Source organism: Colius striatus, chromosome 1 (genome assembly GCF_028858725.1).
Source record: "Colius striatus isolate bColStr4 chromosome 1, bColStr4.1.hap1, whole genome shotgun sequence".
Lineage (NCBI taxonomy): Eukaryota > Metazoa > Chordata > Aves > Coliiformes > Coliidae > Colius > Colius striatus.
Genome location: NC_084759.1, coordinates 90388121 through 90401192, shown reverse-complemented (window position 1 = coordinate 90401192; position 13072 = coordinate 90388121). Strand labels below are relative to the sequence as shown.

The 13072-nt window shown below is 40.3% G+C and overlaps 1 protein-coding gene across 1 annotated transcript in view; it reads right to left on the bottom strand.

Annotated features, from left to right (window-relative positions):
* Positions 1–486: 486 nt before the first annotated feature.
* HSF2BP (heat shock transcription factor 2 binding protein) overlaps positions 487–13072 on the bottom strand; it is a 32302-nt gene continuing 19716 nt past the window's right edge. The window contains 4 exon segments of the mRNA XM_061988613.1: positions 487–695; positions 5187–5202; positions 5204–5255; positions 8657–8779. Coding sequence (XP_061844597.1) covers positions 487–695; positions 5187–5202; positions 5204–5255; positions 8657–8779 — 400 coding nt within the window.

Genomic DNA, 13072 nt, shown 5'->3' with positions numbered 1-13072 from the left:
GAAAGAAATAACAATAAAACCAGAACTCGGAATGCATTCTAACACAGAAAACTTACGAAAAGCAACAAAGTCCTCCTCCCAGTAAAACAGTTCTCAAAGGTTCTAAAAGGAATTCCAATTCCAAAAGGATTATTTACCACTGCATTAAACTATATATTATCAATGAATGACTACTTTACACCTTATACACAGTAAACACACAACATAACCTGGATCATTTTTTAAACCCATTATCAACAAAATGCTACTCCTAAAAATGAAGTCTTTCCCATTGCTACCAGACCCCCTAAGGTTCTATTTCAGCAGCTAAAACACAACACGTTTTCCCAAGTAATATTTTGGTTGGGTTACCTAATTTCCAAAAAGGATTTTGTCAGAGGAACTTAGGCAGAGGGCTTTTATTTTTTTCAGTCAAGCCCATCTCCAACAACTCTTGCAGCATAAAAATGTAGGAAAGACGTAAGCAGTTGGTGTCACAGAGCTCTTCTATGCTTCATACTCGAGTATTTTAAGATCTTCAAGTAGTTCTCTTGCAAGTGCTTGCAGATCTGCATTGCGGCTCTTGGACAGCGCAATGATCCGCTGAAATGGCAAAGTGTCCCGCATCTCAGAGGACGACTTGGCTAATACTTCTGGCTCCAGAATCACTGACTGAAGGAGCCGCAGAGCATGAAGACAAACTTCTGTATCTGGGTCTAAAAACAGGGGAGGAAAAAAAAACCAGTGCTTATTAGAAGTGAGTCTGAAGAAGTAGCATTAAAACCCTACAGTGCCGTTCCTCACGACCCACCACGACTCGGAACAACTGAAGTGCCATAATTCTCAGCTGCCTGTTGGTGCTGGATGGCTCTAGGAGGAATCTGGAAATAATGTCTTTACTCTTCTCAGCGGCTTGTGCTGAGCAGTGTTTGGGAGTGAGAGATAACCAGGAACTCTTCTCTTGTTCTTCAAATGTTGAAAAGGCTATAACATCAGGGAATTCATTAACTTGAATTTATCCAGTCAGTAGCCAAGATGTACTGTTGTATGCAACCTGATTTAAGGACGGAAGATGCTATATCCTATGACTATTCAGACAAAAAAAACCCACAAATAGACCAATTAATCAAATCTGCAGTAAATCACCAAGCTTTTCTTTAATCTCTTTTTACACAAGCTTTCAGATTTCTCCAAAGCTGAATAAAATATTAATCTTTATTAAACTCCCTGGTAACACTGCATCAACCTTTCAACTGTTTAATTCAGTCTACATGAAATTGAAATGGGTACTGAAGCTAAGCTCGGGAACACGTCAGAGAAATGTAGCAAAGACCTTTGACTGGCTTAAGCTAGGAAGACACATAAAAACTCAGCTGTTAAGATCACAGGATGTATTTTTAACTACTGAAACATTAGGAGCATTATATTTTAATCGTTCACAACAGTCCATTTGCATTTAGTTGTTAACAGCTTTACCAAAAACATCTGGTAGAAAGCCCCACTTTTGCACCTCCCTCGTCCGCATATTCCAAATGAAAATGTGTAATATATTTTTATGGCTGAAGCAGTTATTTGTTCCACATGTCATGCATTTTTTATGAGTTTGTCAATTAGCATACCTAGTCTTCAGCAAGCTCTTGATAAAGTGTTGTGCAGAAATGTTGAGAAGAATTAATTCAGATCACTTTGGGCGCAAAATCACCACAGAGACCAAAATCTCACTGAAGGAGCGTAAATGCAGTGTAGCGATAAACCACGCAATACTGAGTTTGAGGGAAGCATTGGGAGGGCTGAGGCAAGTTCTTTCCTTTCTTATTTAATGCCTGACACTGATGACCTGAAAGAGGACTAAGGAGAATTATTCATTAAAGCGTATGGGGGTAATGATGAAAACACCCAGGGGAGAAAACAAGAGTGTGACGGACAGTGAAGACGACTATGGCTTTAAGCAGGAGGCTGATGAAATGGGAATTTTTAAGTAATTTCCACCAGCACATGACTAAAGTACACTATTAAAGATTGTGATATCTGATCTACACCCACAAGCCAGGCACTATCTCTCTCTCTTCCTCCATTTTCCATCAGTAAATGACACATGTAGGTCTTTTCTACCATACATCCTTCTCCATTTAAAGTGTAAACGTCTTAAGACAGGAATTCTACCTTCTCCTGGGAAACTGGCAAAGCAGGGTACAATCTGAAGACACAGGAATTGTCCAGAACCAAAAAAGAAGTGCATTTTCTGTGCAACTGACAACCTTGGCTATTAAGCACACTTTAGACATTCAAATCAGCACTTTCCAAAAACAATTAGTGGCGCACACCCCACAGAATGTAGTTCATTACAATCTTCCTTTGTGTGACATTCCTCCATGACATCAAGTCATGAATACTTTTAACCGGCCTGCAGTATTGGGGAAGCTTCATACATTTTAAGTGTTTTTAAATCCCTGGATGAAAAGTGCTTTGTTGTTCCTACTGTTACAGGCGTCTATGTTACTATTATCTGCAAGTGTTTAAAAGCTGTAGAAAGTAGAGAATTGATCAGGGAAGAACCATTAGCAGGGCAGTTGACAAAATTAGGATCTGTAGGAGATCAGGAAATGACTTCCAGCTTGACGAGCAAGAACATTTTCCCGTAAGAGCAAAGAGGTTCTAGGAAGAATCTCCAGCAGCAGCCAGGGAAGCTCAATGGCTTGAGTCACTCAAATGAAGAACAGATTAGGCACTGGGACATACAGGGAGGGAAGGAAATACACCAACAAAAAAGGGGGACTTTTAACCTCCCATTGCCATTGTTGTGCGTGTATTCTGAGACACTTTGAGTTAAATAAATACATGTGTCTTAAAATACACTCCCTTAGGATTACATGTGGTTTTGAGAATACTACTTATTATGGATAATCATGTTTTCTAAGAGGATTTAAGCAAAAAAATACCCTAGAAGTCTTGCTCTTGTCTCTCCAGTATCATTAGGGATTTTTTTTTTAAAACCTTGCGTAAAGCATTCTCAGAAGAAATATAAGGATTCTTCATTACTCAGCACTGTATTTATTTCAATAGCTTCCAGATTTAGTCATTTCTACACTAGCTGAGTAACATCTTGTTTGTACAAGACCAAAAAAAAATCCTTTAGCTGTAATCAAATCACTGCATCATATCCTCCCAACAACTAGCACACACATCTCTTCAACTACAATGTCAAAGCTACAATCATCATTTCTAGGGAATAGGGGAAGAAATCAAGCTGCTTGCCTCAGCCGGGGATCACAAGCATAACGTAAGCCTATCACCATCAGAAAATGCTGATGCAATTTTAACAAGGTGTTGAAACTGCAGGAGTTTGCTGACGTTCTGCTAGCTGCCAGCACTGCCGTTTGATGTCACTGCTTTTCAGTCACTGACAAAAGCAACTGGTAACGTGGACAGATTTTAGTCACATCTGTCATTAGCACGGTGCTCTCAGATGAACTGTTGCCTACAGCAGGGTTTAAGTAATTGCATTGCATCAACGCTAAACAGCTTATCTACGATTGCCTCTGAGTTGCGTGAACTCAATTTACACATGCCCCTACCGTTCCCTGGCCACCTGAATGCTAGATTTATTACCAGGCAAGCCCTTTACAGCTGTGTCTATGTACACGAGTGCTATTTCAAAAGCTTCCCACTGCTGTCGCAAATGTCATTCAATTACCGTCCGATTTGAATGTGAAGGGGTGACCTGCCACTCTGCCTTTCCTTTTCATGAACCTGTCAGGCTACCCACGCTAACAGCACATGGAACGGAGAGAGCTAGGGCCGCAGCTTGCTCCACATTAAGATCTCTTTGCATTGCCAACGCTGGCAAGGCTAAGCCAGTATCTGCAGCAGCAGAGAGTTTTCCAGTGATTTGCATAATGCTGCAAATAGGTCTGAGGGGACAAGAAGTGTTGCAATAAAGACACTATGTGGGAAAGGAGCAGGGAGAACACTGTGGCAGAAAAAAAGACCGAGCTTTGCTCCTGCAATTCCTATGGACACAAAAGCCTTTTTCTCTCTGCAGCTATCTGCTCCGGCTTCTGTATAACACCTGAGTTTGCTTCAGTCTCCTCCCTGGCCAAGTGGCTTCTCTCATATGGAGTTCAGCTAACCAGATTTCCCCACTCTCCTATATACACACACTTGTCATGCTTTTATTGGGCAAATACATGATAGAGGTTCCCAGGGTCCAGATCAATGCAGCAACTTACTCCCACTTTGGCTGACTGCTACATAAGGGCTGCAAGTGAAAAAGCTTGCACAGCCATCGCTCTGCAGCTGGCAGATTTGTCAGTGAACTATTTGATAAGTTGTGCAGCTATGATCAGTCCTAGCTTGGGCCTCAGAGAATACCCACAATAGCTACTGAATGAGAGTACCAACGTTAGAACAATCCAATGGTTTGCACTGACAGATGCATTTACCAGATTTGAGGTTTCTTACATATAGTCACAAAAGGAGAAAGACTGTGCTCCTTAGAATGTTAGTTTGCACGAGTCTGCTGTTAGGCAAGATGAGGAGCTTGTCAAGAAACTCCTGCTCAGATGGCAAGGACAGCCACACCGCTCCCAGCCAGAGCTCCATCTGGTCAAGTATCATTTGCAGCAGCTGCTCAGAGAAGAGAAAAGAATGAGCATTCGCTGAGACTTCCCCCAGCCACTCTTCCAGCTTCTCAGCTAACTGTGGTTCAGGGACTTCCTGCGTCAGAGCTGACACCTTTGCATTTAAGAAAATGGATGTTGTCTTAAAGGGCAAGACGGGCAATCGTCTTTTTAAGATTGATTTCATAGTCTGAAGAGCATGAAACCGTTGAGCACTTTAAAGTCTGGCAACTGAAGTTTTGACGTACAAACTGAAGTCTGTTTTAACAGATCATTTTATAACTAGAGGGGTTCAGTTTGTCCAAGTGTCTTTTAAAAAACACACTTCCATGCAAGCAACCTGAATTTTCAAAAGCTCTCACAGCCATAACCAATTCAGGCAGAAAAGCAAGGCATTATAAACCATCAGGGCTAAGTCATGAAAAGCAAATATTGAAGGTTGCAGGCAGCATTATCAAAGTGAGAATGTGCTTCATACAGGCATTTACAATAGAGACCATCATTTGCAAAGAATTTGGATAAACAAGGTTAGATTTCCGGGTGGAACTGTGGTGGAGGAAATTGAAGTGCAATATGTAAAATAAGTACCTGGAGCGATTTCCCAGCGATAGATGAGAAATGTCACTGACATAGTCTCTCTGAATTCCACACTGTATCCTATAGCCAAGGAGAGCATTTTTTTTTTTTGAGTACATTCACACAAAAAGGGGGGGAAACAAAAGTAAAGGTACAGGATAGTAAAAATACAAACCAAAACTCAGAAAACCAACTTATTCAGAGAAAAGCGTAGACAATTTTTGCCCATTTTTCTTCATTTCTTAATAAATGTCTTGTGTGGTCAAATATTAAAAAAAAACACCAAAACATAATCTTTATTATTAATACCTGAGCATGCTGTATCTTCTTATTCTTCAAAAGGTCCTTGGCAGAGAAAAGTTCCAGTTTATCTCTCTGGGAATTACAGGATGAAAGTCTTATTGCACCTACAGATGTAAAGCACTAGCAAAAAAGTTCTGACAAATCTCAGGTGGATTTCTGCCCCATATCACGCAACTTCTTTTTATATTGCTGAGGATAGGGCTTCTTTAAACCTGAAAATTATGCTAAACTATTAACCAAGACATCAACCGAGGGACAGCAGCTGACAGAGGAAACTAAAGCTGCCTATTTTCTCCAAGATGGGAACAGTTGCTCTGCAAACAAATGGTGCTCTACAAGAAGAGATCTCTACTGATCCCACAGGCGGCTCCATGGACAGAAATCTGAGCCATCATTCTCATGTTTTATGCTGGCAGGAGGCTGGGAAGGTATAGGTACACATAGCTGATACGTAAGCAAGAATGCAACAGCTGCACAAGCTATCAGAGTATATTCTTCAATGGTCAGTGTTACTTATTAAAGGGTGCCCATCTTTTAGAGTCTTTAAAAAGGTGTAAAAAAAAAAAAGGAAAAAAAATAGCTCGACTACAGTGATCTGCATTACCTTCAAAAAGCATGTTGAACATTTGTTGTTCTCCTATTATCAGTACACCCTCCAGCAGAAAGAGCTATTAAGAATTCTCATTAGCAACTATGAAGTCATGCTGGCTCATCCAAATTTTCCAAAGATGACAGGACAGATGAACTCAGTTTACTGTTAACATTCTTACTCCACTAGAAGTCGTTATTAGATTTTTCCTCCTTTTACTTCTAATCCAAGTATCCAATGTCAAGGCATATTTCTGTCTCCAAAAACCCTGCTAGACAACCTGAATCAAATCTCCCTTTGCTACAGATACAACAAAAGGGAAAATAATTAACTCGATTTTCTATTTGCTCTCCTCACTTAATGGGAAGGACACTCTTGGGGACAAGAAGACTGGGCAGAGACTGAGAATTCAGAAAGAAATCTGAGGGATTTATCAGCTGTGTACAAGCCTGTGGGAGAAAAATGGTCTTGATGTATAGGCTGAGGTCACAGACACTTGCAGATTGACAACGGAAAAGCAGGATGATTCTCTGAAAATTTTTTTTTTTTTTTTAAAAAAAAAAAGGTCAGGGGATGATTTCTGGGGCCTCTCTTAGTGGGAATGTTGATAAAAGCTTACAGAACTGTGGAAAGCTGTATCATCTCACAAGCCTTAATCAAAATACACTTTGAAGAAGCTTCCTGCAGGAAGACAACATGTACAGGATAACTTTGCCAGCAGAGTGTAGTGCTCTACTCTCTTGCATGGAAAAAAACTGTTAAGACCATATGCTTGTAGTGGCTCCAGGTGATTATAAGATGAACCAAGGCTAGCAGAAGATCAATATGGAAGGAGTAAGAATATCACTGAATTTTGCAAGTTGAATGCATTTAGAAATAGATGCTATGTAGAGAAAACTACAGAGATCTAATACAAAATGATGGAACAAGATTGGGTCTTGGATGTAACCTCTCATCTGATACAAACTAGTCAGCACTCTCCCATGTCAGTAAGCACACTCCCTCCAAAGTCAGAAATCTGAACCAGCTAATGTAGTTTATCTTCTTCCTTTTCTGTAACTGGAGAACTTTTTAATCAAGAACTGAAGAAACAGCCCAGCCATATATAATTAACACTTTCAAAATGCAAAGCATTCATTAGCAGATGAAAATGAATTACAAAACTTTGCCCCACTTTGCTTTTATGTGACCTAGGTGCCTTCTCCAAACAACAGACTGCATTAAATGATGTTCTATCACAACATTCAGAAGGGCACATTTGGGAACTCGTAGTTAGATAGGAGTTTTGAGAGTGGTTCGGTTGCTTTTTGGGTTTTTTTTTTCCTCTAGAACAGCTTACGTATATTTTTGCCAAACATAAAGTAAAAGGAAAATCTGGACTAACCCATGTTACATTTCTAAGCACAGTAGAACAAAAGGCAACGTATTCAGTGTTCTCTGAGAATATAAGTTTTCTCAAACTAAATGCAAACAACCCTATAAAACCAGTGTTTTCCAACAGTCTTACAGGATGACTTAAATCTTCAGAGATCTCAGAAGAGAGAGCCTGTGGCATTGCAAAGCAGGAACTTATCTGGTGAAAAGCCTAAGTACCTACATTTTCTGTAAAACATATGAGGGTAATGGAAGCAATACAATTATCTTCCAGTTTACCAGACCACAACCAAGCTTTCCCGATACTTCAATACCAAATTAATGCATTGATAAAGCAGATGCAACTTCTCTCACCTGAGGTGGTGTTAGTATTTACCAGTTGTATTTTAGCAGGGCTTAGCACATAGTGCCAGGATGATGAACATGCCCAGTCCTTTGAACTGCACACAAAAATCTTCTCACAGACAAGCCACAAAAACTTGAGAAGGCCAAGACAGGGCAACTCTAGGGGTTCAAAAGCAGGACAGTGTCACAGCTCTGTCCTTACTGCTGTCCCCACTATCCCTTACAAGCTATGCATGCTGCTGCCAGCCAAGTCCAACGCACGCTGGCAACGTCAATCTCTGCTGGCTCCTACGCAGGGATTTGAAGCCTCTGAAAGAGCAGAGCTTTGATGTCACTCACGTACCTGACAGTGGCAACAGAAGTCCTTCATGTCCTTGAAGCCCCTGCACTGGCCAAAGGCAAAACAGTGCAAGCCTAAATCCTACTAGAGCACAAGGCCTTTCTTCAGCTGTGGAAAGGGTCAATTTGTCACCCTGTAGTGGGTGGGTGAAGTAATGCAGGTTGGCTTCTTTCCCCAAAATGTGTCAGAATACTGTTACATTTTCTTTTGTTAAATGGCTGTGAACTGATACAGTTTCCCCTCAGGGTTTATTTTAAAGCTGGTATGTGAAAACACAGGTGGCTGGTTTTAATCATCAAGTTTCTCCATTCCCTATTTGTAATTCTACTATTAATAAAGTTCGTATTAATTGAATACAGTGCCAAAAACATTGTGGGAAACGCACATCTTCTCCCTCTAGCTATTTGCTCTTTTTGTTTACTTCCAATATGACAAAAGCTAAACATAATCAGGTTACAGATATCAATTTCTGGCTTGTTATTTGCAATGCCTATAGCCAATGTATACAATCCCCAAAGTCACACAATTCACAAGGTGACAAGCAACTTACCATCCAATAGCCACCAAAGCAAAGGGATAAAACCTGGACTTCCACTGATGTACTTCAAGCCTTTCAAGTTGATACTCACATTGTAAAGTGACATTAGCATTAGCCTAGAATTGGGGAAAAAAAAAAAAAAGTAGTAAACCAGATACTAGGTACTTTTTTTTTTTTTTGGCATGTTTTGGCATCTTTTTATATCAAGCATGTACTGACAGAGAAGCCAACTTTAATCATTTCTATTTTGGCAGGAGACAAATCTCAAATCATATACAAGCAATGTTGTGCAAAATCTTGTCTCTACTGTTACATTATGTACTTGAAACATGTGGACAAATATCTCATGCAAGAGTAAGTCTCATCAGGCTCTGAAAGATTTGTTGCATGGAATGCGTGAAACCAGGACTTGGCCTTGTGTGAGCACACAACCTACACAACAGTTTTCATACTGACAGACCCAACTGGGCAGGTGATCATCTCAAACAAGCTGCTTGCCCTGACAAATAAAAGGGCCACTAGGAAAGCAAGACTGTAGACTAAGTAGAACAACATCAAAGGAAGTCCTTGCTCCATCAAGTTGTGCAACACCCATCTTTCTGTACACTGACTCCACAGACACGCTGCTTATGTCATCCTCTTCCAAGCATCCTCCTGTTCCTTTTGCCAATGGGAACGGATGCAACATATAGCCAGTGTGCAGTAAGCACTAGTGTAGTTTCTCTCCGATGTCAGGGGAAGTTACTATGCCTACAGAAGCATTAGGAGGATGGGGACAGGCCTAAGGGAGTGAAAAGGAAGGTACTAGTAGTCCCAGCATTCCCTCCTTAGCTAGACTCGTCTCTTCTGCTCTGGTTGCATGGCAGAGAGCTTTCTTGCTCTGCCTGCTCTCCAGCCCATCACAGTGAGGAAGGGCCATACAATCTGGGCCATCGAGCGAGACCCTGCTGCAAAAACAACTGCATGTCTCCTAAAATGTCACCATGGACTTTCTTATTTACTCTGCCTTCATAAATCCAGATAGATTATGGTCAATGTGCAAGTGAAAAGACATTTTTTTCGAAAGTCAATAACAATGGAATTCAATTTGGCTGTAAACTGTGCTCTTGTCTTCACATAGATTAGCACCAGGATAACATAGGCCAAATGGTACTCTCACCTGCACCTCTTCAAAACTGTTTCCAAACAACATTCAGGCACACTAAAAGCCATGCTTTTTTTCCCAGAGAAGGTGATTTTTTTTTAGTCTTTTATTATGGTCATTGATGATGAAGGTGAACAGAACCCATAACCAGTCTTCTGGGTAACAGAGAAGGGTCTATGGCCTGGCAGGCTAGAAAACATTTCCTCATAGAATCATTTCAGCTATAAGAGACATTAAGATGCGCATTTGTCCCAGCCCTAATGACCACTAGGCCACTTTCCTGAGTGTAACATCCATCCATCTCTTAAACACCTCCAGGTTATTTATCATTGAAAAAAACTAAGCCAACATCTCTGACAAACTGAAACCAAAAGTGTCATTAGTTAACAGGAAGTTCATTAGTCATTTTGAGGCTGCATACAAGGCAAGTTATAAATTAAACTGAAGTTTCAACTATTCTACAGAAAGAAAACCAGGTAGGCTGGAGAGGCTCTGAATTTTAAAGGACTGTTCTAGCCTGCTGATCCCACCAGCTTTTCCCACAGCACTCACACTGCAAACATGATATCCATCAGGGAGAGGGGGTTTGACTACACTTACCTCTCAACCTTAGCCATGACAGAGCTAAGGTAATGCTGCAAGGCACAGGAAGCTGCATGCAGAAATGGCAGCTCTGCGTCTTCACGCAGGTAAAGCACCTGGGTGCTTTTAAGCTACTTTTGACTGTCAGGCAAATATGGTAACTTGGGGCTCAAAATAAATCTCCCTTTCCAAAGCCATCCAGGACAACTGCTAATACTTGATGCACAGCATTTTGCTGAGATTAAATCTTCTCCTGCAGTTTCCACTGAATTAAGCTGTACCTTCAAACATTTGATGGTGATGTTACATCATCTTCTCCATTGCTGATACAAGTTCTTTATGGTTTTTGTAGCTAAAACCTTCTTTTTCTGCTAAGCAGAGTCTCAGTGAGCTTAATGCAAATTATTTCAATTTCCCTCTAACTTCCCGTAGGACCTGATACTCAAAATCAGAAAGCATCCAGAAAAAAAAAATCCCCACTGACACTAAGCAGGCCAAACTAATGCTCTTTGAGAATCAGATCACAGCTGTAGTATGAACTTCAAGCCAAGAGGCCTCTAAAACACAGCCTGAAGAAAAAGCCATATGCTGAAGCCAGAAGTTGTCTTACAATTTCTTTCACCCTCCTAGCAATGTCCTCCAGCCCTGCCCTTTATGCAGATCATCTTTACAGCTATGGAGTAGTGGAGGGGGGGACGACAGAGTGTTAGTGCACTTTATGGTGTGCTATGATGGATGCTATTACTTTTTATTTTATTTCTATTCAAAGATGAAAACAGGCAATTCTGGACAATGAAAAGGGAAGGAGGAGGGCTCCTGTAACATTTATGGAACACATTGTCATACTCACTCAGAGCCAGGCGCCAGGTTGCATACAAAACAACGATAGAGAAACAGGAACGGGCTGGAGCGTTCTCCTTTCTGGAGCCAGCTTGGCAGCTGCTATCTCACAGGACCGCAATAAACCTGCGTGTCACTGCGCTGCCACCATTTCCAAAGCAACGACAAATAATGTGATTCCAAATGGACTTCACACCTCACATCCTATTCTCAAACAAGTTCTCATGGCTTAAGCCACAATGCCACCAGCAGACTTTCAGATGCTCTCCATGAATACCTTCAGAAAGCAAGGAAAAAAAGCAACCCAGTGCAGGGAGTTGGAAGAGGTGTTATGTGCTGCACCACTTAGAGTTTGATCATCTGGGCTCTTCAGCAGTAGGAAGAAGACATAGTAGATTTAATAATCTACTGCACTAGTGGGCACTGACAAGCAGTGAAGGGTGCTGTAGAACTGATACTGCAGCCTGTGAAGCCCTCACACTTCTTTTCACACAGCCTCTGTAGCTCTTACTTGGCTTCCAGAACTCAAGCCCTGACAAAGGAGGACAGTCAAAAGTATCTATAATCATCCATAATGAAAATGATCAATAGAGCAGTATCTTATAAAGGAAAGTGTTAACATTTCTTGACAATGTCTTTCATCCTTAATCTGTTTGACACCCACAGTTAGAAATAGTGTCGTAAAAAGATACTGCTGTGCTTGTATTTTTACTTCACTTGTTTGCTTTATGGAGACAAAAAGGAACTGGTGGTACAGATCCAGGGAAGTACTGGGATTTTGGGGTGTCAGAAGAAGACATAAACCATCCCACAAGCCAATGTAGTAGCATATTATTACTAATTAAACACATAATATTACTAATTAAGCACAACATAGAAGCATTTACAGACCCTTTGTTCCATCTTCACCTCTAGTAGTTGCAGATCCAATTATTATTGAAACAGTGCTTATTGAGGTAAATCTGACATACACGATTACTGGATAATACCGGTGTTTTGTTTTTTTTTTTAACGTGGAGGGCTTTAATTATGCACTTCACAGTCTTCCCATTTAGGCAAGTCAAATTTATTTAGCATCTTGTACTACTATATCTATCAATGACTTTAAAATCTAGAATTAAAAACAAGGCTAAAGACTCTGCTTGTCCACTTAATACATGAGATCGGTACATAAAAAGTACTAATATGCACTAAAGTACATATTTTTACTACTTTCAACTGCTACAAAAGCAAAGTTGAAGATTCCTAGCAATTTAATTATAGTTATGAACAGTTGTGTAAATATTTATTGACTGCCTAAGAATCAGAAATGCTGAACAAACCCTATACCAACGAGAAGAAAACCTAAAGTCTTTCACACCACTGCTATTTCAGAAAGGCAAAGGCACTCACGAGATGTCAGTCCCAGTAGTCATGGAGCTGCCTTGGATACATTTATTACATAGTCACAGTCTACAGTGCATATTATAGCAGTGCTAGAATATGTGACAGCTTTTCCCTGTAATTTCTTATATGAGATACAGTTTTAAAAATGTGTCTGCCTATGTGTATGAGTGTGTGCATAAATGTTATTTATGACTTCAGAGTCCACCTATACGCAAGTTTGATATTTCACTTCAATTTATCTTAATTATCATATCCTTATCTGACAATTATCTTTCATTTTGTACTACTTTATATTCCTTACAGTAGGGTGAAAAGGGAATTCTTCTGACACATTTGCTTATGAAAACGTTGATTACTTAAGTTGAACAAGCAACTAAAAAACCTTATATGCAGAGAACAATTTAAAAACAAACTGAGCAACTTCCAACCCCTTCTTTGCTGGGCTGAGTGTAAGATC